Below are 25,685 nucleotides of genomic sequence, written 5' to 3'. Positions count from 1 at the left end.
ACAAATTAATTCACTACTAATAAAAGCTGTCTTATTTAATAAATCGTTTTAATAATAATAAAAATCTGTATGAGTAATCTTGCAGTATATTGTTCCATTTGCCTAGCAGGTGCCGTTTTCTCAATCAGAGAAAAGCGCTGCCTCCTCGTCTAGGTCCTTCCACCCGTCCTTGTTCCTTCCCCTCTGGAGCGCGTCCCCCCGCAGGCAGCGCTGCCGCAGGTGCCTCAGGAAGCTCTTGCTGGAGGCCGAGTTTTCCTTCTGGCGGCCGCCGGCCCCGTCACTGAGGGGCGAGCAGACAGCCAGGCAGCAGCTCCTTGGCCCTGCTGAGGGTGCCCGGGCCTTCTCCTGGGAGACACAGGGCAGGGGCGCGATCAAAGGGGCACGGGGGCTGCAGGGCCGGGTCCTTTGGGCTCTCCCGGGGAATCTGGGGCCGGGCTGGGCCGCTCCAGGCTGCAGGTTGTGCGGAGAGGAGCTCGGGCAGCTCCTGTCTTGTTCTGGTGCCTCGGCCTGCCCTTGTTTCCTCCTGGGAGCCCGGGGGCTGAGCCCCACCTCTGCCTTGGAGCTCGGGCACGGGGCTGGGAAGAGGCAGAGGAGCCTCGGTGCCTGCCCAGGCTTTCCTCTGCACAGGGGCTGCCTCTCCTCGCCCTACGCGTTGTCGCTCCCGGCCCCTGGCACCATCCCAGCTGCCTGGTCGCCATCCCTCACCTCTCTCAGCTGCCTCTGGGCCTTTCTCCGGAGGCTGCAGCCAAGGCAGAGCGCGGCGAGCAGCAGGGACAGGGCTAGGACGGCACAGCAGCGCATCTGCACGGGCCACAGGCCGGCACAGCCCGTGCCGGTGTCCGGCTGCCGCCCGTCCTGGGCTGGCACGGGCAGCCGGGCCGTGCTCCTGGCGGCACCGCTGCGAGCTCTGAGCGTGCTGGGCAGCAGCCAGGCCACGCAGAGCCCCAGGAGCAGAGAGAGCCCCGGGCGGAGCATGGCGGAGCTGCCCCAGGAGCTGTGAGCTCTCGCCCTGAGGCCGAGCTGAGCCGGGCAGTGCCCGCGGGCTCTGTGCGAGGTGCTGGCATCAGCTGCGATGTCACAGGGCTGTTGCCGGGCAGCCAGAGGCTGGGAATGTCAAGGCAAGGCCAGCCTGAGCGTCTGAGTGGCTGCTCTATGTCACTCTGCCATTGAATTTGAAAATTAAGATAGAGATGCCACTTAAATGCGAACTAGAAGCATAACTCCAGACTGAGAATCCTAATTAGGCCTTTGCATATACTTGGGTCACAGGATATATTTCTTTTTTCATATGGTTGACTTACCTCAATAATTTCATAACCCTTCATCCTTATCAGGTTGATTTGGTCTTCCGTTTCAAAATATTATTCATGTCCATTTATATTTCATTTAGGAAACTGCTGCTTCCACTTTGTAAGATCATATTTGACCCATCCTTGCACTTTCAAACTTCTAGTATTTATCAGTTCTCCTTTCTGGCTGCCATACTTTCATCAATCCTGATCTTGACCCTCCTTGTCATACAGTTTGCTGTTCTATATCTGTATAGCTAATGAAACAGTAGTGGAGGAATACATAGCAATGTGATTGCTGAAGAACACGAACAAAAACTATTTAAGGACTTGAGGATGCTGGTGTATGAGAGGCTGGACATGACGTGGCAATGTGCTCTGTCAGCCCAGAAACCAACCCTGTTCCAGGCTGCATCCAAAACCCTGTGGGCAGCAGGAGAGGGGCGATTCTGCCCCTCTGCCCCACTCAAGTGTGACCCCACCTGCAGTGCTGTGTCCACATCTGGGGTCCAGCACAGGAAGGACATGGAGCTGTTGGAGTGAGGCCAGAGGAAAGCACCAAATTGATCAGAGGGATGGAGCAGCTTTCCTTGAGGAAAGACTGAGAGATTTGGGATTGTTCAGCCTGGAGAAGAGAAGGCTCAGGGGTGACCTAACTATGGCCTTCTGGTACCTGTAGGGAGCCTACAGGATGGAGATGTATTATTCACTAGAGCATGGAGTGACAGGACAAGGGGGAATGGGTTCAAAGTGACAGAGAATAGGTTCAGATTAGATATTAGGAGGAAGTTCTGAGCTGTGAGGGTGGTGAGGCCCTGGCACAGAGAAACTGTGGATGCCCCATCCCTGGAAGTGTTAAGGCCGGGCTGAATGGAGCTCTGAGCAACCTGGTCTCCTGCAAGGTGCCCAAAGCCCTGACTGCACTGCTAAAGTAACTCTGAATCCTAAGCAGGCGCCGGGAGAAGGACAAACACATGCCAGGGTCAGGCCGAGGCGGAACCACTCAGCCGCTCGCTCCCCTCACGCCCAGGGTCCCTGCCGGGCCCGGTGCCCGCCGGGAGGGGCCGGGGAGCGGGCGGAGCGCAGGGGCGGGCAGGGGCTGATGCTCCGATGTCCGTGTCTCAGCACTTTGTTCCCAGCGCCTTCAGGTTTCACAGAGAGGCCGATCCGGGCGGACCGAGGAGCTCTGGGGCACCGCCTTTTCCTGCCGCCTTGGTCCGTGACGTCACCACGAGCGGTTCGTGACGTCACTCTGAAAGACTCCTGACGTCACCCGGGGAGCCAGTGCGCTGCCCTCACGGCGTTCCCCTCACGGCGTTCCCCTCACGGCGTTCCCCTCATGGCGTTCCCCTCACGGCGTTCCCCTCACGGCGTTCCCCTCACGGCGTTCCCCTCATGGCGTTCCCCTCACGGCGTTCCCCTCACGGCGTTCCCCTCATGGAGTTCCCCTCACGGCGTTCCCCTCACGGCGTTCCCCTCATGGAGTTCCCCTCATGGCGTTCCCCTCATGGCGTTCCCCTCACGGCGCTGCCCTCACGGCGCTGCCCTGCGGGCCGCGTCCTTCGTTCCCAGCTGGCAGCCGGCAGGAGCTCGCCCGCCAGATTTGGGTTTTTACAGGGAATTCTGACAAACTCTCTTTCTGCAGCACTTACTATAGGAGTTCCTAATAACACTAATTTCATTCACTAGCCAAAATACATTTCGTAGCAAATAGTAACAGATTGCTTACGCTTCTTGCCGTCATCAAGAGAAGCGCTGTTTGCTTTAATGCTTGTGGTGAACACAGGTTATATTGTGTATTAAACATTAGCAGGAACTTGCACTGAACTGGCGAGAGCCAAAGAATCGTAGAACTACAGAATGGTTTGGGTTGGATGGAGCCTTTAAAGAACATCCAGTCCAAACCCCCCTGCTGTGGATAGCGACATCTGGAAACTAACTTTTTCACCCCCAGATTTGATTCCATCTCCACCACATCCTAATCGTCCTAGATAGGATCTCCCCCGGGAATTCAGAAGGCTGCTTCCTGGCCTGCCTCATAGTCACAGAAACCCTTTCTATGGCTTTTTTCCCGATAAAAATGTGCTTCCACTTTTGTATTATTGACTTCTTTTTTCAAAGGCCAGCCTTACATTTTTTAGCAATGCAAAATATGTCAGGAACAAATGCAAGTCTTTTTCAACACAAGTTTTTGGCACACAAAACTATGTGGCTTTTGGAGACCAGCTTTTGTCTTCCACATTACCAGGTGCTTCCTATTCTGTTGGACAAAACTACAAGGAAATAACATGCTGTCCACAAACCCTCAGGAAATCTTTGGCCTTCCTTGACAGATTTTAACCTGATGTCCAAATCCCAGTTGTGAGTTGCTTCGTTGCCATATTTTTTTCCCTTTGTTTTATTTAAAACCCTGGTTATTCTTGACAGTGCTGAAGTGAACCAAGGAGATTCCTCAAAGTACTTTTTGTGCTTCTCAGATGGCAATAGGTACATTTGAGCTAGGACAGACTGATTTGAGGGAAAAGGAGGGTATTGTGGAAGTGCTGCACTGCACTTGTTTTCCGGCTGCAGCCCGTCCTCGATGTGCAGCATTGGCCACCACCAAGGCAGCTTTGATTTGACCTTGTTCATTCAGCTCTCCGTCCTGTGTAAGGTCCTATGCACCCTCTGCCTCCCGTTTTCCCTTTCTGTATCCAGCTGTTATGTCTGTGGCTAAGAAAGAGGCAGCAGGTGTAGTCTGACTCTCAGCTACACATGTTTTGACTTGACCTGACTGTCGGATCTCCTTGAAGTTGGCAATAGGTTCAAGTTACGAAGGTAGGGCTGTCATACTGATAGACAGGCAATATCACAGAACCCTTCGTTCTTTAGGAGGGAAGCTAAAGCCTTGTCAATGTTTGGTCCTATACCATTTTCCAGAACTGGATTTCAAATCCAAATGTCTGTTTTCAATTGTTTTTTGATGCCTTTACTTAACTTGTCCTCTGCTGCTGGTGACAGTTTTCAGACTGGCCAAATACTTATTTGGGCTTTTTCCTATTTTCTGGTCCTTACTCTTCTGTAGATTTGTGTTGCTGCTCCCATAAAAAGGTGATCTCATTCTGTAAATCGTTCCTCAGCATCCAGGTTTGAGATGAAAGGTTTTCTTCATTCCTTTTACAAAGATTCCAGCTGTGTTTTAAAGCCTGTGGGGTTTGGGTTTTTTTGGTTCTATGTCTTGTTGATTATTTTTGATTTCTTTTTGCACTTTGTCTTTTGAAGCACACTCTGCTGGTTTTACTTCCTAATATTATAAAGAGCTTATCCACTCCTTTAATTTATTCTGGGTAAAAGTGGCTAATGAAGTCCTTAGACTTTAGTGAGGTTTCATGAAAGCTGTTCCAGGCAAGAAATACCTGAACCTTTGGTTTGGGAGGTTTCAGTGCTTTTGGAAACTTGTTAAGGACTAAGATGCTGGGAAAGGACAGTAGAAGAGGAGAGGACTCACATCCCTTTTTTATCCCTTTTAACCCAGGTGAGAGGACACCCTTAAACAATCAATTAAAGACAACTTCAATGCTTAAATGAAGGATTTGTCTGGAAAGTGGCCATGAGGAAAAGAGAAAAAAAAAAAAACTAAAAAGACAAGCACATAGAAATACAGCCCTGTATGTACCATTCCAGCTTCAGTTAGGAACTTTGTAACTTAATTCCAAAGTCAAGAGAAAAAGAAGCTGAATGCACCAATAAATACAAAGAGGAACTGTTTCTGGATGATGGCATGCAAGAGGAGAATAGCAGCTGAAGGCTGGAATCAATCCACTCAAACAACACATCATCAATCCCCCTGAAAGACTGGCTGATCCTTGCAGGTAGCATAAATAAGCCTGCAGTCTTCTCCAGGCATGCTTGTTGCTTCCTCTCCATGTGAAGAGGCCCCTTCTTTGACTTTCAGCCAGTAAAATAATGTTTTTTCCAGATAATGAGCTACTTCAGATGAGGAAAATACTCTAGCATCCTGGACCTGTCTATTTAGCATTCCACTTACTCCCCGCTGCTCAACGCCCACACGCGATTATTTCCAACGCTCATTCCATTGCAGCTCAGAAAGCTCTAACTCGGTGTGATTGTGATCTGTCAGCCAGCTTTTCAGGGGGGCCAAATCATAAGACACGGGACTTTTGAGAAATGCAACTTCAAAAAATGCGTTTGTCGCTTGTTGCCAAAATAACCACAAGTAGTAAATCCCTGCAAGGTTTTGTCTTTATTCCTTGAAAAGTGAGTTAAGTGCGTACTGGGTACGTACTGGCCACTGCAGTAGGCAGGACAATCATCTCCCAATGACAGCTACAGGAAATCAGGAAGCCAAGACTCGCAGAAAAGTGGTTTTCAGAATCAGAGAACATTTTTCTTCATGCCTACAAAGTATGGTGAAGGTTCAAATATGACAATTTAAAAATACATATTTAGGTCAAGTTGGAGACTAAGTAATTCCTGAACGAGGTTTTCTCCACAGGTTAGATCATCTCATTATTGCTATGGATTTTGGCCTGTGTGGTTGCTGTCTGCAGCTCTCCATGGCTAATGATTTAGTCCAAACTAGAGATGGTTTATTGCACTCAGGCTATGATATGATTTCAGTAGTGCAGTCTTCACAGCATCCTGCTCTTCAAATTCTGTGATACTGATCCCATTGCAACAGAGAGACTTCAGGATTCCTAAGTTCACTATAATTTAAGAATAATTAGCAGAATCATTCTCTTACTGGGGAAGTTCTGATCTTCAAGATACAAAATGAGGAAAAAAATATCCGTTCTCATCCCTCTGACAAGCTCACGAGCTCTACATAAGCTTTATCAGCAAATTCACATTTTGGTGGAGTTGAGATCAGTACAAAAATCAATGCAGGTTTATTTTATTAGGAATTTTAATTTTTAAACTACATCTTAATACACAATTACATTAATTACTATTACCCTTTTTCTGTATTTTGTACCTTCTGTCTTTAAAAAAATGTAACTCACAATAAAACAGAACAGTTATTCTGTGACAATATCATCTTTGTTTACCAAGGCAGCCTGCTTTGCTATCAAAGGTGAATTTTGGGCCTCTTAAGGAAAGCAGATAACTTAAGTAATAGATTCATATTCCTTTTAAGTGTGGTCTGCTACACCTGTTTTGATTTTACTACATGAGTGTTGCAGTAGCTGGATGGCCACCACGCTGTGAAGCATTTCTGTTCCTCTGCAGAGGGCATACAGAGCATAGAATTGCTCCCTGCTAACCCTTGGGATGTTCACTGAAGTTCCCAGTCTCCTCTTCTGGACTGAGGTGATCATCCATCCATGAGACAGATAAGCTTCTGTGGAACATAAAGGTTATGGCTTTTATTTCATTAAAATAAATGGAAATTAATACCTTGATGATAAAACAGTTATTTTGCAAAGGTGAGCACTTGGACACCAAAATATAGAATAATGAAGACTGTTTCCCTTAACATGGTATTTTCATGTCAGATTAGAGCTTAAAGAAAAGCATCTGTTTAGGTAACTGCAACAAATGCCAGAGCTGATTTCACATGTACTGTGCTTGGCACTTGTACTTAGTTTCTTCATAGGGAGCTCTAAAATCCACCAAACAAGAAATATGTAAACAAAAATGTCTATCTTCTGCTTGATTCAAGAATTGCAGACCTTCTTTCCCCGTCCAACTGCAAGGACACCCATAAACTCTTGGCCAACACCAGAGGAATTGCTCATCACTGCACATCTTCTCAGGCTCTCTCCCTTCTGACACTCCTCAGTCCTTACTTCTGCTGTGGAAAAGGACCAACCTGTCCCTAAGTCCTCCAAAGCCCAAGGCACCCATTTTTGGGCCAGCTCATGTACCAGCTCCCTCTTTGAGTGCCCAGGCATTAACCCCAGGGGAAAAGCAGACAAGGCATTGAGGAAGGGAAGCAGCTTATGCTTGAGGGTTTTGAATTCCACAGAACTGATTTCAACTCTTAATCACAGCCACCCTAAACCTTCGCTCTTCCCAGTCCTTTTGGTAACCACTTCTGTTAACTTGCATTTTTCATGGACCACCTGCCAGCCCACACACACTACTGACTGCACTGGGCAGGTTTCTGTTCACACTTACAATGCCTGTCCTTGATCCCACTGTCAGAAGTCACTACAGACCCCATCTACCTCAGCTGTCCTTTCCCTCCTTCCTTGTCCCAGAAACACAAAAGGAAGAAGGTCTAAGTGCACTGGGCAGGATTCCCTGCAAAGCCAAGGGATTTGTGCAGTGCCAAGGAGCTCATGGGACACAGTCCAGGAGCATTTGCCCATGAAATTGTGGCAACCAGCCGTGGGATCGGGTGTCTGTGAGAATGGGAGAGGAGCAAAGTTTGCCAGTGGGCTCAACAGTGTTGCAAGGCTGAAATACAGAGCTGGAGCACGCCTGAGTAGGGATTACTCATATGTTAGTGATGAGAGGGACAGAAAGTAGTAATGACCTCAGGTGACATTCATCTAGACTGGGTCCAGAACCCAGACAAAAATATTCCCATTTATAATGCTGTATGTTAAGGACAGAAAGCTTCAGAACAGACCTTTCTGCCACTTTGTCTTGCTTCTTACAGGAACACAGTAACATAGTCCTCTACATGGAAAAGTTCATTTTTACACTAAGAAAATTACAGTTCTTTAAAGTATTTTAGGATTTAATGAAAATTACTGTGCCATCAGAAGTGAGTATTGTTTTTCTTAGCTACACAACCTAAGGCATTTAACATGATTTAAGACAAATGCAAAGCAAACTAATTACTGTAGTAGTTTTAAATATAGATCATATATAAAACGTAAGTTTCTAAGACCTTCTTTAGCAAACCCTGAGTATTTTGGTTGTTTGCTTTGTTTGCTTAAAAAGTATGTGATGGCACAACTTACTGTTATTTTTGGATACTATCAAAATATGAAAAGAACAAAAAGCCAACTTGCTATTAATTGGAAATAATACATTTAAATTTTAGACAGAAGGAATGATTGAAAACATACATGGCTCTTCATCTCTTGTCTGATCATTCTCAGTTTTTAAATAAATCAAACCCTCTTGTGATTTCCACTTGTAATATTAGAGCTTTAAAGACCTGGCTTACATTCAACATGAGTTCTTCTGGCTGCCAACTTGGAGACAAATTACTTTGTAACAGACCTCTGTAAGTTGCTAAAAAAATTATTTGTCTCACTTTTAACAGTCCCAGTTTTTAATGTGTTATTTTACTTCATTGCCTTCACTTTTGCTGGTTAAATGACATCTAGTGAAAAAGTAAAATTGTATTTTAAAGGTGAGAGGTTGGAACTTCTAGATACTATTTTCATGTTTAAAAGAATGAGATGGTCAAAAACATCATTTGTTTTGTTGACACCAAGGGATATGGACTGCAGAGAATTCTAGAATCTTACCAGATTTTCAAGATACACTTCTGGTAGAGACACAGGAAGCATGTCAGATTTTGCTTACACTGACCTGGAATCATGGAGAGTAGATGATGTAATTTGAATTACTAACTAACAATTGAAACTTTCTTTTTAAGGGGAAAAATAGTTTTTAGAGCTAATCATTTTATAAACAAACAAACAAACAAATTCCCATCTAAGATGTATGCTAGGACAGATCCTGAAGTTCTCCAGTTCTTCCCATCTAAGATGCCCCCTCAGCACTCAGTAACTTAAGAACAAAACCAGCTACAAAAACATCCAATTACATAAAATGATCATACATTAAGCATTTACAGGATACCTAATACATGTTACCATACAAAATAATTATTTTTACCAATAATTGAAATCACTCTGAAGTCTGCATTTATCTTTCCATGTATTTTGTCTTGCTGTGACATCCAAGTAGAGGCCAGGCTTTGTAACAGGAGAAAGTAGCCAGCACGTGTCCATGTGAAGACACAACATAATTGATAACATCTAATTTCAATAAGAAGTCCTCACAATTTGTGACTTTTTAATTTTATAACCAGATTTTCCCAATGGCTTCTCCAGCAAAATCTGTGGCAAGGACAGAGGCCTTGCAAGAGTACAGAAGTTCTGGTGGAGGGTTTTGAACCAGTGAGTCACTCAGTATATCTGGGCAATCTGCAGAAGCAGAGGCCCGATTCCGCATGTTGATTTCCAGTTACAAAAGCACCAAGTTGAAAATAAAAGCACCGGTAACACAGAAGTGCTTGGTAGAAGTCAGCAGGGTCAGAGGATTCAAGAGACAGTGCATTTTGTTCTTGCCTTTCATTTCCCAACAAATTTGTCTTCTATATAAATTACTAAACAAAATTAGGGGAGACTTCCTATGGACCCAGTATTAAAACGAAGTAACTCTGAAGATGTCCAAATGTTTATGAAGAGTAATTACATTTGAAACTCTCAAAGTATGCCAAGTATTCCACAGGCACATCATTGCAAAGGACTCTTCTAAAATCCATCTCCACCTGTATTTGTATGTGTTTCTTAAGACATTTGGCTGTTTTGGTCACTCTACAACCTTCCATGTGCTAATCCAGCTCTCTTATCTCCTTCACCTACTCAGATATATTTACTTGATATAAACACTGGTTTTGATTAGATATAGTTTTAACCTGTTTTCATAGAAGTCTTTGTTTAGATTAGAAGAACACCTCAGAAATCAAAAATTATGTCTTTAAAATTACCTTTCAGCTCCTCGTTTCTGGAAGTTTTAAGTCTTTCTGGCAATGCCATGTTATATTTCCATTAGAGCTGATACAGCAAACCTTTTAAAACATCCTAACACCCCAACCCACAGCAAACTTTAAGACAAATCAGTGGCTACACTCCAGGGAAGAGTGATAGTTTTCTACTTACTGTATTCTCACTGCACCTTTGATACCTTCATCACCAGCACTAACATGGCCAAACAACGTGGTTTCTAAAATTGTGTCATCTAGATCTGCCTTTGATTTTTCCCTTCCTCCCCACCCCTGCTTTTATTATTTTTAACACTTGCAATGCTGGAAGACTTTGTATAAGCATCATATACATGGAAATTTAGTAACAATAGCAAAAAGTTTATTTTTATGTAATTTCATTTAGGTGTGAAAGAAAAAAAACACAGCTAGTACCCGAAATTCTTTTGAACCAATTGAAACTGTTTATTTCCAAAGTATGTTAATGAAACACTTCTCAATGGCAATATTTCCACCGATTAGCTCTATTCCCTTCAAGTATTTAAAGGAGAAATTAATAAAGCATTTATGCAATCTTTTAAAAATCTACAAAAAACTTGTATACAAAATTTTTTTCATTTGTAGTTATATTATTACCATCTTTATCAAGACAGGTATGTTTTACAGGCTTCTGTGGAATTAAAAACTTTAAAACCACTTAGTCTCAGCAATAAATCTCTGCAGAACTGGTTTTATTATTTATAAATAAACCCATAATTACGATTTTGTAGACATCTTCAGCACTTCTACTTTTTTTAAGAGAAGATATGATACAAAACAAACTACCCCAAAATGACCATTTCCTGACATATGTGCAAAACAGTATTTGTTGTGGGAGAAGAAGAGAGTGATGATGACTCTGAATACTTCAAAATTCACCAACGTAGTTAAAATCACTTTTCAGGACATTTTAGGTGGACAGGAATTAGAGCAGGCTGCAGTAACTTTAACAGATGTCTCCAGTTGGAAGGGATGGGACTAAAGTAAAGTCTGAGTAAAAACCAAGTTCAGTTAGTTGAATTTCTGCTTTTTCCGTGCCTGAAACTCTTTGGTTTTATTTTTGACAGACTTTATTAGCACTGATAGGGCAGGATCCATGGCTTTCTTGGCAACCTCTCCTTTCTTTGCCATCTTGTTCTCCAGGCCCTTGTTTGCCTCCTTAAGATCTTGCTCCTTTTCTTCTCTTCGGCGAGCTTTCTCTTCCAGGATCTTTTCTACTGCTTTTGTCTTCTTGAAATTTGGATCTGATGGATCCAAATTAAACAGGGGAGAAGTAAACATGGCTTGGAATCTTGTATCAGCAACATTTACCTGAAGGGAGAAAAGAAGAGTTTATTTTAGGTAAACTTTTCCAATGACAGGAAAGCTTTTAAGCCCAATAAAACATGAACTGCTTCAGAAGTCACAACTCATGAGATTCCTGGAACTGCTCCAGTCACAAAGTCAAGAAGTACACAATTACCTGGAAGTCATCTTCTAGTAATTCTTTCTTTTTCATAAGAAGTTTCTTTTTCTTCTTGCTCAAATTCTGTTGTTCTACAATCTTTTTATAATTAAAATGTTTTCTGGTGTCATCCTCATCATCCATCATCAGTAGGGCCATTTCAGCCTGTTACAAAATAAGAAAGTCCATGTACACAATGAAAGCTTTCTATTAAAAAAAAATCAGCATCTCATTAATAAAGCCTGTATGAGTCTACATTTATTTTAGTTGAAATAGGGTCATCAGGGCAGTATTATTTCATCCATAAAAACATTATTTTAACATTTTGAGGTGTAGTATTAATACAAACTGGTTTTCTTCTTATTAGATATAAAATAAATGCAAATGCCTACATTCAATTTTCAAACACAGTAATAATCTCATCTGAAAATTGTACACCACAGCCTAGAAGTAACTAATGGATACAATTTAACACTGACATTCATATAGCAAAATTAGAACAAATATATCTGAATTTAAGTAATTTATTTAGTTAACTTGTTCTGAGAAAGTATGAAAAGAAAACACAAAAGAGCAAATAACTCAGTCTTCAAGGACCAAAACATAGAGGACAAGGTTTGAACTCACAAATGTTTCTTACAATACTGATGTTAAAAAAATAAAACTTGTCACTGCCCAACGCACAAACTCCTTCTTGGTAGTTTTTGTTCCAAAAGTCCTCACTATTAAAATGGTATAGTCTTATTCTCTGCCATCCTATGATATTCTGCAGTTCCACTCACAAACACATACCAAATACTTGCAGAATTCATGCAATGCAATATTTTACATCATTTTACCTTCTGTTTCTCAACTTCATCTTCATCTTCTGAGGTACTTTCTACTGATTCTGGCTTCTTCTTTAAACCTATGTGCAAACACAGAGCATGAACACATTTATCCAAGCTTATGCATGAGGGCATAATTTACCTATAGCTAGAACATCTCATTTTCTTGCAGTCAGTATTTAAATTTAGATGTAGAAAAAGGCTGCAAAGTTAAATAAAACCAAGAAGACTTAAAGCAATGAAATTCCACTGAATACTTGTTCAGTTTAAGGAGGCAGTAACATTTAAAATAAAGTAAGACAAAAACATGGTTTTACTGTATTTTTCCTAAAACAGTAGAGAGAAGCATCACAATAGTGCAGGCAAAACCATTGCATCACACCACTCCCAGGGTGTTTTCTAGTGGAAATTCAACTGTGATTGACTCTGCTCAGAGTGAATATTGCTCTGAGGAATCTCCCCTACTCCCTTAGCATTCAGATACACAGTGCTGATTAGACAGACATAATGAACAGTAACAGCATAAGACATTAGTCAAACCAAACTGCTAATGAAAACAGACCTGCTTATAAATCCTACAAAATCAAATTATTCTCTTTGGAATGCCTGTAGATCTTGATCAAGAAAAAGCAGGAAAAGCAGAAGGTTTCCTGACCTGAACCACACACTCTGACCTTTGAGCTTGGAATGACATTTCCAGGCAATTTACTGGAATCCACTCTGGGTACTCTTAAGGAAGATATTTGGCTTCATTCTGTTAAGACAGGTTTGTACTCAGACAAGAAATACAGACATGCCAGACACATGTCAAGTTATATCATTAAGGATACTCTGGAAGAGGATGTATTTCTTGAGGAAGGTTTTCTTCTGCCTTGACTATTCCCTTGACTATTTCTACATGGATTCCAAACTGGAAATGGATTTCCAGAAGAAACAAACCACCACCACAAAAAAATAAACTATCCTGATGCACAATATCATCAGCTCAAAAACTAAACTATTGATTTAGTAGTTCCAGAAAATGTGCAGGAAAATCAGATTCAGATATAATATTGTTACCTAAACTACACAAGTTAATGTGTAGAAGGGAGAAATAAATGTCTTCCATAGGACTTCAACAACTATGGAATCTTTTCTATCTTTCAGAAGTGGCTAAACTACAGAAAAGGAGCACAGAGATAAAACTGGAGACAATTATATGAGAAGTTACATTGGTAAATTTCTTTTCTTTCCACCCATTTCCCAAAGGAAAGTCATTCAAGTCACCTTCCCTCTCACTCTATGGGGCATCACGGAAGTGATCCTTATGCCTTCATAGTTCTGGCTGCAGATGGGGCTGAACAAGGCATTAGTATCAAATTGAACTCTTTTCCATGAAAATAAATAAATTAGTAAACCCTTTATTTCTTACTTTGGCATTATGCAGCTAATAAAACCAGCTTGGCACCTGAAATCACCCTTGGGACTCAAAAATTTGTATCATACTGAAAATGGTTCTGCTTGAAAATTCACAAAGGCATCACTTTCTGTATTTTTAACATACTCCTGCCACAATCCCTCGTCCCACATACATTCTGCTAGCCCCACCACACACACTTGCTGCACAGTTATGGCAAACTGACTGCAAGCCCTCAGATTTTTCCTAGCACTTCATCCCTGCTGCCGTCTTTTAATCAGATTTGTGCCACCTACAGCAGAAGATACTTCAGTGTGACACAGAACTAACTGGTAGCTGCCACCAGCCAGTATAAAAAGTGTCCAGTTTCTGCTGTAATCCCCACCCAGGCTGCCATTCAACTCTTTTCTGCTCAGGAATTTTGTTTGCAACATTAACTCTGCTCAACAACTTCCCAGCTGACAGTAAAAGCTAATCCTAACTTTGAGAGTTCAGACACAGAAACTGACCCCAACTCAAAAATTCCTCCCACAAGACCTCTGCCTTAGTCAGTAACATGAGTTAGTCTCAAAAACCTTACAAAGCCACACAGTAAATTAATCTTTTCATCTACTTTATCTCTCAAGAAGAGGTTCTACAACTATTCTCTGATTTTGTTGTTAAGCTCTTAGGTCCTCACACTCATACTGCTCCATTCCAGCTTTAAAAAGCCATCAATTCCTATATACATGATAAATTAGATCACCAGAAGGCATTTAATGCTGTGGAACCAATAGGAGTTTCAATAATGTGTGAAGAATTCCTCAAAGGTTCAACAGAAACTATGTTTAACTGTCTAATATGTTCTGAAACTCCAGAGTGATCTCCAAAAGCAGGACCTTGCTCCCATGTTAATAAGCAATTACACTATTTAGCTATTAATTTTTCAACACTTTAGGGTGTAAGAGTCATTCTGTCTCCCTTTTCTAAGACCCCAAAGAAGCTGATGCAGTAACAGTGAAACTGGCCAAGGCAAACCCAAGTCTTACAAGGCTTTTTGAAACAGTATGGGCATCAGTGTAAAATGGAAGTGACAAATTTATTTTTTTTCTTGACAATATGAAACTATACTCAAGCTTCTAGAATGCATCATCAAGGCTCATGTATCTGCAGCATCTGACATTTTAGCCTGTGGTACTATTAAAAAGTCACATGAAACCTGTGTAAAGCAAGTACTACCATTAACCCCACACAAGATAGCTTTTGGGCACAGCAGGCACAAAGAATTTGTTCTTCCTTGCCTCTCCCAGGGTGACACAACCACAGTGTGAGAATCACTGCCTGCTTATCTGGAACAGTTATCAGGAAAAAAGACATACCTGAGGAACATATGCTTTAGCAGACTTCCCATAAAATCCAGTTTTCCTTTCACAGCACTCAGAGTTTTTAGGCCCTTGGTCTAGCAGCTCCTTACACTCTTGCATCCTTTCTATTGCCTCAGCTTGGCAGAAACCAAGCCACACAAGACCCATGCATGTTACAGGCAACAAATGAATCCAGCACTACTGCATCCTCAGCTTCTGCACTGCTCCACATGAGTCTGCAAATAAACCCTGTCATATGCTTTTTCAGCATAATCTAAATTAATGTGACAGGCAATTTAAGGGTGAAATTTCAATCTTCCAGGGGAATTGTGGAAGGCTTGTGAAAAAGGATGGTCATTTAAAGTTGCCTATACCCTAAATACAAAGTTGGCAGAATTACAGCCAAGTTCAAAGATGACTGTAACCCATTTTCCCTTGCTGGATAAGTTGTGCTTAAAAGCAAACCCAGCTATGAGACAGAGGCTGTTCTGCATAAACTTGGTGGAAGCCAAAGTTGTGCTGTGTAATTACCATTAAAATGTAAACTGGCTCACAGCCAGACACTGTACTGTCCCTTTAGAACTTCTCCAGGGTTAACCACGTTCTGGTTTTCTCCTGTATCTCAGTAATTATCAGTAATCTTGAAGACAAAAGCTTCACTTTCTTAACCTTTATGTGTATTTAACTATCCTCAAAGACTCCACAAACACTAAAGTCTATTCTCCATGTTATGGATAAGGTTTAAAAATGTGCAGATAAGCTCATTCTCTGCTGAGTCCCTTTAGGACAGAACTTCTCACATTATGCAGAAGAAAACATTTTTTCAGAGGTTTCACAGACAACATCACACATCATATGAGAGCACCTAGGCAATCTTGCTATTAAAGAAAAATGAAACAGTTTGGTGGAAGGAATAGTTATCTTTACAATGAGTTACTTCAACCAATACACAAGCCATGCAGAAAGCATGGCAGAAAACAGCACTGCACGACAATTTGGACTGTGGTGTTTTTTTCTAAAACATGGACAGGACTCACTCTACTGTTCTGTATTTCAGATTATCAAGCACAGAATCATCCAGATTTTGGGGTTTAGTTATTTATTTTATCCTAGAATAGATTTTAACATTCAGGACAGAAGCCTGTGCTGGCAAGTATAAAATTAAAGGTAACTTACCCTTTTTAAATGGAACTTGGATCTGCAGTTCTGTGCTCAAAAAACCCTCAACCAAACAACAGACTGGCAATATTAGTAAATCTGTTACTATCCTCTTTATGTTTGTTTTCTTCTTTTGTTTTTATGTCATTTTTCTTTTTTTAATATACAATAATATGAGCCACCCTTAGGATCTGGCTCCCAAAAGTATGAAACATCAGAAACTTACCTTCATTGATTTTACTAAGCAAAATTACTCAAAATAAATTTGCTGTTACCATGGCAAAAGCTAATTTAAACATCAGAATAAAAAGCTTGTAAAAAAGGTGTCCTAAAAATCTAAACTGGGCAAGTTATTTTCTAAAATATTGCATTTCACTGTTGGGGTTCCTAAGCAGCCAAGAGTACTCCAGTAAAAATGTTTATCAGACTAAGAGAAAAGTGATTTCTTCTCAAAGAAAACTTTGTTTATGATGCAAAAACATTTGACATTTTCATAATTGACCCAAGCTTCAAAGGGATCCATATATATATGGCTCTTCCTATATAAAAAGAAAAATGCTTCAAAAGCAATGGAGTTCTTTTCTTTGGAATATATAGGGGAGCAGCTTGTTTTTAACAGCCACCACCAGAAACTGGATAACTAATGATCTCTGATGAAAGCCAAGAGAATATTCCCTACTTTTCCATGTATTACAATACGCATAATTTTACAGGAACAGCAATTTTAGGCAAATACTGCGTTTAATCCTGAACATTCTATCTCTGTGTTTAGACCAGCCTGACTTTGTTCTGAAAACTTGGTATTTAACAAAAGGGCAGATTTACTCTAGAAGTTGCCTGTCTTGACTGACCTGTTTTCTCAAATTCTTCAGCAAAATAGGGGTCATTGAGATCAACATCAGGTGGAAGTTCATCTTCACTCTCTTCTTTCTCAGCATCAGCCTGTAACAAACCACAAACATTACTTCAATCAACATGTAACTATTATTTAAGTTTCACTGGAATGAGGTGTTCTGTTAGTAGCTATGAAAATGAAAACTGAAATACTGTACATTGAACATCAAAAAACCAGAGCACACTAAAAATTGATAGTAAAGATAAATCAACAATTTCAACCCTCTTTCATACATTTTTGTTATGCATATCCCCAAACTGTGCTGCATCAGACAACCATTCCAACAAATTACAGGATCAGCACTGATATTGTCCTTATTTTATATTCCACAAAAGCTGTGCCTGGGGACAAACTCCAGTAAGAAAGTTAATTTTTTATTGCTGCAAATTTCAAAAAGCTGGAGTTTAGATGTAAAAGAACTGATTTTCTTACTGGTAGTATTGTGTCATACACCTTGCTTCTTGACTTAATTTATCAAACTGGACAAAGCTGCTCTGCTACCCCAAAAGTGCTGCTTTGAGCACTTACCAGGTTAAAGAAGTTACTCATCAAGTGCCAGTTAAAACTGACGTGCACAGAGTAACTCAAGGTGTAGAGTTTACTCTTAGAAGTGCAATTCAGCAATGTGAGTTACATTGGGAGTAATTTAAGACTTTAGATAGGCCAGACTCTGTGTGCCACATGCTTTTTTTCTTTTTTTTTCCTCTTGCAATTTGGAATTTGAGTTGTTCTTTGCAGCTATTAATTCTTTGCTATTACAGCTTTGGAAAACAAGTCTGTATTATTTTAGCCCCAAAATTTCCAAACCTACAATTATATTTGTCATAACAACTTGGAACTGATATGCACACAGTAGCAAAAAGACCTCTTCTAATGCATTAAAAATGCAAATTAAAGCCAGTTATTATTATGACTAATTTATCTTTACAGAAGCACTATGTATGGTCAGCATTATGCTGAATATCCTTTTGCTCTGTAGGTTTGATGAAGTAATCTCAGTACTTCCATGTGCATGATGATCACTGCATATTCTAACCTTAAAATAGCACTGGCAGCTGGACAATTTGTTTATCTGAAACAAACATTAACAACAAATTAAGAAAACAAACAAACAACTCCCCCTCAAATGGCCAATATAAACCACCTTTCTCTTTTTCTTAAGCATTCTTTTTTCTTTCTTCTTCTCTAGATATTTTTGCCATGGAGTCAGGTTATCCTTTCCTTCCAACCTGTTTTTGACCATTTCTTCAGCAGTTTCTTTGAGGCCTAGGAAAAAAGCCATAGTAAATTTAAAAAAAGTGATGAATCTGATTTTTTTTTAATCAACTGTTTTCTCCTTTGTAAAAGAACAATCTAGTTTTTCTTCAACAAGTCTGTGGAAACAACATAAATATTGTTTAAAAACCCATCTTTATAAAGAAGATCGCTTTACAGGCTGTGTTTTTCCAAATAAAACATTCCTTCAGTAAAAACTACAAGAGTCAGAAGAAGAGTTTGCTATGTGGTATCTGATTCCCAACACTCCTGCTGTTCCTCAGAAAGGTCTCTTCTCCAGGCATTCAACTGTGCAGTCTACAGATGCCAGAATGAGTAACACAATAAAACAAACAGATACACACAGAGCCCTTATGTTTAATGTACCACACTATCATTACACAAAATTCTGAATTAGTTACATTGCTGAAGTTTTGCCTCTGTGACAATACTCTGACAATGCTGCAGGATCTCTGCTGACTGCTGTATTTTTTTGTCCTAGAAAAGCAAAACCCACAGAAGTGCAACACGTCTGGCTCCTAATAATTCTGGCCTAACAGGACCAGACAGTTAATCAGGTTTCCATTAAATTCCATAATTTAGCACAGACATCCATTGTTTCCATGCCCAGCACTTGCACCTGCATAGGTAAGTGTGTCTTAACCTTTAAGCATTTTGTAAATAGAACAGAATGAAGTTTTCTATAAATATGCATCATCAGAGTATTCAATGATGTAAGAACATTGCCTTAAAAATAAATCCATTAAATAACTGAAGCATTCCCATTTTACATGTAGAATACTTAAATCCAGAATATGCACTTCATTTAAAAGCAATCTTCTAATTTTGGTCAAAAATTCCATCAGGAATATTTTCTAAAACTCACTGCATGACAGAGCACTTGGATGTTATGAGGATGAAAACCGCTTTCAGATGCACCTTATAAACTTTCAGCCCACTCTTCACAAGATGGGCACTGGAAAAAAATTTCATGATCTAAGGAGATTAAGTGACTTGCCTTGCAATGCACTGGAGCACAATTCAGTGGAAGAAATAGAATCCACTTCCCTGGTAGGAGGTAACAGCCTGGGCAATGAAGTATTTTTCTCCTACCTGAAATTCCTTGCCTCATTCACTACACACATTTTTTTTAACTTCTGTAACAAATCAGTCAGATATCCTACAGGTAACATCATCTCCCACAAAGTGACTGAATTATCTTGGGAGTTTGTAGGAATCCTGTTTCTGCTTTGCCCTCTAAGCCTGATATTTATTGTCTCTTCTCCAGTCCTACCTCTAGTGGTCTCTCTCCAGCATTCTCTTCTGCCACCCCAGTCCAGCCCTGACCTGACCACATCCTATTCTCCCACCCCTCATTCCAATTTTATTGCTTAGAAATCATACTCAGACCTCTCCAGATATGCTAGACTAGATCCCATCCTTTCTCCCGGATTTCTTGGCTGCCAAGTCCCTATTCCTCATCATTCCTTCGGGCTCTCCTCAGTATGGAAGAACTGGTAACAGTGATCATGATGGAAGAAACAGGGCAGCTTTCATGGACAGTTCTAGCCGTCCCCAGAAGAGCAGGCAGAACATTTTTCTGAAAAATAGCAAATGCTAATCCCTGTTTTTGTGCTCGTTGACTCTCAAAAGATAATTCCAAGGCTGGGGAGCTGGTTACAACTTGTCTGAAATATGAAGTGTGGACAAGATCTAAAATCATATTAAACCATAGAATCACAGGAGGAAGAGTGGAGCAAAAACAAGATAAAGGATCCTTCTACTACTCTGGAAAGGTGCCAGAATGAACAGTGTAACTCTCTTACAGCCACAAAAATGGGGTACTTAACCAGCAAACAAATCAGAGCCATGATAAAGGAAGGATTTTGCATAGATTCACTAAAAACATGCCATTAAGAAACACTCATACAAGAACAAATATTTAGTTATCTTCAAAGTCCATGAAAGCAAAGTCATCAGCTTCCTTGATATTGAACCACTGTAACTTTGGATACTTTGTAGTACTTTTACGGAAAAAATTACTGGTCAGGTAACAGTCTTGCAGATTCTCTTTGAAGATAGTAAATACAGAATTAAAAAAATATATGCCACATCTCCAGCAAAAGAGAGACCCAAAATCTGAAAGGAAGTTACAATATTTCTGATTTATTTGCCTGGAAAATGGAATCATTTGATCCATCTGGCACTGAAGAACTTGGAGGAAAATCCAGCCCTTTCTTGTGGTATTTGGCAGCCTCATGAAAGGCATTAGAGTTTCTCCACAGATTAGAATGGCTTAGAAACTACTGTCCAGACCACTTCCCGAGAATAAGAGTGTATTTAAGTGGGCAAAAGGATTTTGACTGCAGAAGGGAAAAGGAATTGTCTACTTTAGGTAGAAACATTAGCTGGCCATACAAAGGTCTAATGTATATACCCTTGGTGATATAGTATTTTTTTTAGAATTAATAAATCACAATAGTTTTATTTAATCTTCACAAATGAGGACAAGGAAAGAGAGGAAAAAGGTCATCTGTATTATCACACAACGAAATCATACTTCAGGATTAAACGTGTCGTAAATACTACAGCAAACCTAAATACACTCTTGTTCACACTGGTGGGACAGCCAGGGGTGGCTGCAGGCCAGAATTTTTACTTCTCCAAACACTTCAGTTTTGAAAACTTATGGAAGTTTAATAGCCTGCAACTGTCATTGTTATTAGAGGCTAGAAAGATACATTTCTGTTCTCAGGAAACCTAAACAAGCAAGTTCATCCTGCGTGTAATGCCTCACCAGAAAAATGAAACACCTTGTTGCAGGTAGCTGAAAGGAACAGCAAATAGAAATACTCTGGTATCACTAGAATTTGTCACCCCCAGAGACAAAATATGTTCAGTCATCCAAGCTTTCCTAAGCAGTAACAGTGCCTGGGAGAACCCACCATGGGAAGCAGCTATCAGCTGTGAGTCCACACAGCTCAGCACGTGCTGCTTCGTGCTGCAGGAGCCGCGGCCACTCCAGGCAGGGGACACACTCAGCAATGACCCAAATGGAGAAAAAATATTTCACAGGAGCATTTCTGTGCTCTACATCATCTCTAACTGTATAGTTGGGCTTTGCTATGCACTTTACAGACACCACAGCCTTCTGTTCTACTTCTGACCAAAACAAATTTGAAATTTTCCTCTAAGCCTAGCTAAATATTTACATCTCATTCTTCCCAAAGGAAAAGTTTTTAAGTTCAAAGCCGCCCCCCCAAAAATCCTGGCTGAATATCCTCAAGAAATGCAATTGTGGTCTTCTCTTCACTTTCTAAGGGGAGCTCTGGGAGCTGGATAAGGATTCATAGTAATTGTTGCTTAAATCAGATATGATTAAGAAAACAGATGGATGCTTAAACATAACACTGATTTTGTGCCTAGAAGAAACAGACCAAAGAGAGTTGGAACTACATCTAATTTATTTTTGCTGGCACTGCGGTTTATTTAAAACTATTATGATTCAAGAATAATTGAATCATTGACAAAGTATGTTTTCCAAAACCATGTGTAAATAACCGTGCCAAAACTCAAAATTTTAAATTAATTCAAATATCTGCCTTTCAATTGAAAAACTTCCTAGATTTAACTGTTGTAATTCTTCCATGTATTAAACATTTGGGCAGGAAAAAGATTTTGCAATAAGTCAAGCACATTAAGGCAGAACTTGATAATAAAAATATTTCAAAAGACATAAACTAGTTCTGAAAAAAATTAAGGAGTCTTCAGAGATTACAACAAAAACTATTTCTGAATGCCCAGAATACTCCAACTGAACATAAATGGTTTTGAAATTTAAAAAGAGCACATTTGTTCAAGAAAAAATAACAACGAACGTTCCTCCCTCTCATAAGGAAGCACAGCCTCAAGTGTGTATAAATTGCCAGAGCTATAAACTACTGTTCAGCATGTGCTGCTTATGCTCCACCATATAAAAAACACATATAAAAGAGTATCCCCTTCAGGTGTGCAGGACCTCTTCTCCAAATGCTGCCTGAAATCAGTAACAGCTGAATTTTTGACTCAAAAGCAAACTTAAGCTGCCCATTTTCACTTTTACGACTTGTGTTTTGGACAAAACCATATTGCAGGGGTCAATAGCCAGAAATGGCACGCTGACCTTGTGGAGGTGAACAGTCTCTAACAAAGGCAAGTGAGCACTTCGATGATTTCCAGAACCTCAGCTCTTCAATAAACCTCTCACTTTTTCAGGGTAAGACATGAGGAAATGCTAACATATCCTATAAAATCATAGTTGCTAAATTAACATCAAATACTATAAACTACCTATGTAAAATTCATTGTGTGCACATGCACACTGAACCTAAAATGATATGAACAAACCTGCCCCTGTGCATGGACATCCAGCTAAACTTAGACAAATCAGTCAAATTTATCAAGACTGGGGGGGTTTTCCTTGGTTGTTTGGGTTTTTTTACCATTCCTCCCTCAAAAGATAAGGACGTAGCAAAAATCCTAGGAGTCCTACACAAAGGTGGAGTAGGGAAGGGGATGGACTAGGTATAAGTATGTAACAAATCCAATTTTCTAAAGTCACGTTCCATTGCAAAGAAACACAGAGCCCATGCAGCAGGGAACTGGATTCCATCTCTACTACAGTTAATATTCCATTGCTACTAAATGTTAATGCAATTTACTCATAACATGCAAGGTACAGTCTCAAGGACAGCCTCTTAGAAAACTTCTTGCTCTCTCAGGGCAAGCAAGGATAAAGAGTTTCTTTTGGTCTCCCTTAAAACAATATTCCATCTCCTAAAATGAATGGTTTGCTCTACATTCCTGACTATGTTACCACATTAAGTTGCTCAAACTTTGTTAAATTTACAGGACTTCTTTCATACAATTTGCAAAATTGTTCGAAAACCAGAATGCATAATAAACAAAAGAACCTCCAAATGTGTTTTTCAAAACCAAACAAAAAGGATTGCTTTAACAACACTTAAATACAAACATATATAAATACAAAACACACTCTCATCAGCAATTGATTTGCCTGTGTTTTCCACCTTCACTCTCAAAGGTGGCAAAAACAAATCTCTGTAGAAGTCTTATAAAGCCACCTAAGTATGAAAACTCCTTGTTTTGAATGCTCTGTGACACAATGTACTAACTACTGAGTGAGCAACATCATGAATGCAAGTACTGACACGCAGTGGACAGATGGAGTACAACGCTGTGTCAGTGAGCACTTGTCCTGGCTGCATCACACAGGCTTTTTCAAAAAGGTTTTGACAGAATTCACGTCAGAAATTATTGGAATTATAAAAGCATGATTGAAAGCACACAGTCATTTTAAATGCCCATGTATTCTTCTGAATATTGGACTGATGAAGAAACAGGAATAAAATTGTTCCATTCAGTTTAGTCCATTTCAATGAACCGTTACAGACCAGAGTATTTCAAACCGAGCAGAACTTCTATTCAGCAGAAGTTACCTGAGTGAACTCAGAATAACATTTGTGTAAATCATATCATTAGACATGCATTCCTAGCTGGGATTAACCCATCAGGAGTGAAGGGCCTGCATTCTGGTACGTGTTTGGTCTTGCTATTAGCACTAACAGAACGGGGCTGTGTCCTGACATGGGCTGAAGTCCCACACCTGCTTCACCTTGCTGCTCCCAAGAAGGGAATGTCATAGTTCCCTGGTCCTTCAGCTCTACATTTAACCCTCTGAACACTTGCCTATCTGACATTCTAACCCAGTGGAAAGGATCCAGGTTTTTTTCTTTTTCAGAGTAGTTCTGTTTAGCAAATAAAATTAGGCTTGCAGAGACCTAGCAAGTGCCAGGGCTGGTACAGGCAGTCAGAATGAGCTCTGGGCCAGGATCAAGGCAATGCCACAGTGCAAACCTTTCCCTTCATGGATGCAGTGAGCTGTTAAACTGGCTCATTACACCTCAGGGAAAGCATTCAGTCTGAGTGGCTTTGTGTCACAAAGAAGAGAGAGAACTAGATACTGGTGTTTGGCTCTCCAGAGGAGCTCTGCTGGGATGCTGTACAGTGAAGTTACTTTTTACTGATTTTCAGATGTCAATCTGGATGTCACTGTTCCCCAACCATTCCTGGTACCTTGCTTTCTCCCAGAGCAGTTTCTCTGGAAGTTCAGATTTCTCCCTCTTTGCTTCCCCAAATTTTTAGCATTATGCAAGCAACATTTCCAAACCACTCTCCTCTAATTATAGACTAGGTTTCCAAATCATACTGGTTTTCATTTTTGAAAGTGTAAGTATGTTTTATGACTCTATAGCAAACACATGAATTCTACTTAAAAAATGTCATAAAGTGATAATTGAAAAAGCAAGTACAAAAAATCCTGGCAAAAAAATAATCTATAAAGATAAACTTACAGCTGAGGAACTGAGCTCAGTCATGTTATTTCTTCTATTTCCCTCGCTGTAAACAATCTGGAATTCAATTTATGGGGGAAAAAAGGGGTTTGTTTCTCCCACTATAAATTCAGCACCTTACACTATATCTCTGTCAGCAGACCAATACTGCATGTCTGCCAAGGCAGCAAAAGAAAAAAAAAAAAAATCCTACCTGGAACCCATTTAATCTCCATTCCTATATCCTTTTCTTCCTGTTTTTTCTCTTTTTCTTGGATACTTTGCAAAAGTTCTCTGTACTTGGCAATTTGCTCTTCATCATCTTTTTGGCTTTTCCTTGGTTTGTCATCTTCCATTTCATTAGCTACATCACCGTCTAGGAGGAGAGAGCAAAGTTATCACAGAGAGCATCAAGAGAGTGAGCAACTGAAGTTAATCTTTACGAAATAGACCTAAGATACACACAGTATTTCCAGGATATAATATAAAACATTTTCATCTATTATTACCCCATAGAGTAGCCAGTTTAAGAATTCCCTTATTTAGATGAAATAAAAATAGTATCTGAAAAGACAAAAGACAATTTGTCCAGTAAAGGAAATCACTGACTGGACACAGCATCCTTCACTGTATTTTAAAATTATTAGTTTTGGAGTTCCTTCTATCTCCAAAACCATCCCTTCCAGCCCTTTGTGTAGATGGGCATTACATCTGCTAACTTCCAGTCAACTGAGACTTCCCTGATTATCCAGAACTGGTGAAAAATGACGGAAAGTGAGCATTTGATATCTGCCAGCTCCCTCAGTACCATTGGGTGAATCCCATCTGGCCCCATAGACTTGTGTGTCTCTAAGTGGTGTAGCAGACCACTAACCATTTATTTTCCTTTGGAATAAGGGGGCTTCTTTCTGCTCCTTGATCCTGTCTCCCAGTTCAGGTACCCAGAGAATTTGCATTACTATTAAAGACTGAGG

General features: G+C 40.4%; 1 protein-coding gene across 1 annotated transcript in view; it reads right to left on the bottom strand.

Annotated features, from left to right (window-relative positions):
- Positions 1-10,414: 10,414 nt before the first annotated feature.
- Positions 10,415-25,685, bottom strand: part of ESF1 (ESF1 nucleolar pre-rRNA processing protein homolog) — a 29,438-nt gene continuing 14,167 nt past the window's right edge. Inside the window, exons 9-14 of the mRNA XM_058834699.1 lie at positions 24,926-25,087; positions 18,210-18,331; positions 17,022-17,112; positions 12,286-12,353; positions 11,465-11,611; positions 10,415-11,313 (exon numbers count right to left, since the gene is read on the bottom strand). Of these exons, the coding sequence (XP_058690682.1) occupies positions 11,014-11,313; positions 11,465-11,611; positions 12,286-12,353; positions 17,022-17,112; positions 18,210-18,331; positions 24,926-25,087 (890 nt within the window). The 3' untranslated portion in view covers positions 10,415-11,013. The remainder of the gene's footprint in view (positions 11,314-11,464; positions 11,612-12,285; positions 12,354-17,021; positions 17,113-18,209; positions 18,332-24,925; positions 25,088-25,685) is intronic.

Source organism: Poecile atricapillus, chromosome 3 (genome assembly GCF_030490865.1).
Source record: "Poecile atricapillus isolate bPoeAtr1 chromosome 3, bPoeAtr1.hap1, whole genome shotgun sequence".
Lineage (NCBI taxonomy): Eukaryota > Metazoa > Chordata > Aves > Passeriformes > Paridae > Poecile > Poecile atricapillus.
The sequence above is the reverse complement of the archived record's forward strand: the minus strand, read 5'-3'. Positions and strand labels throughout refer to the sequence as shown.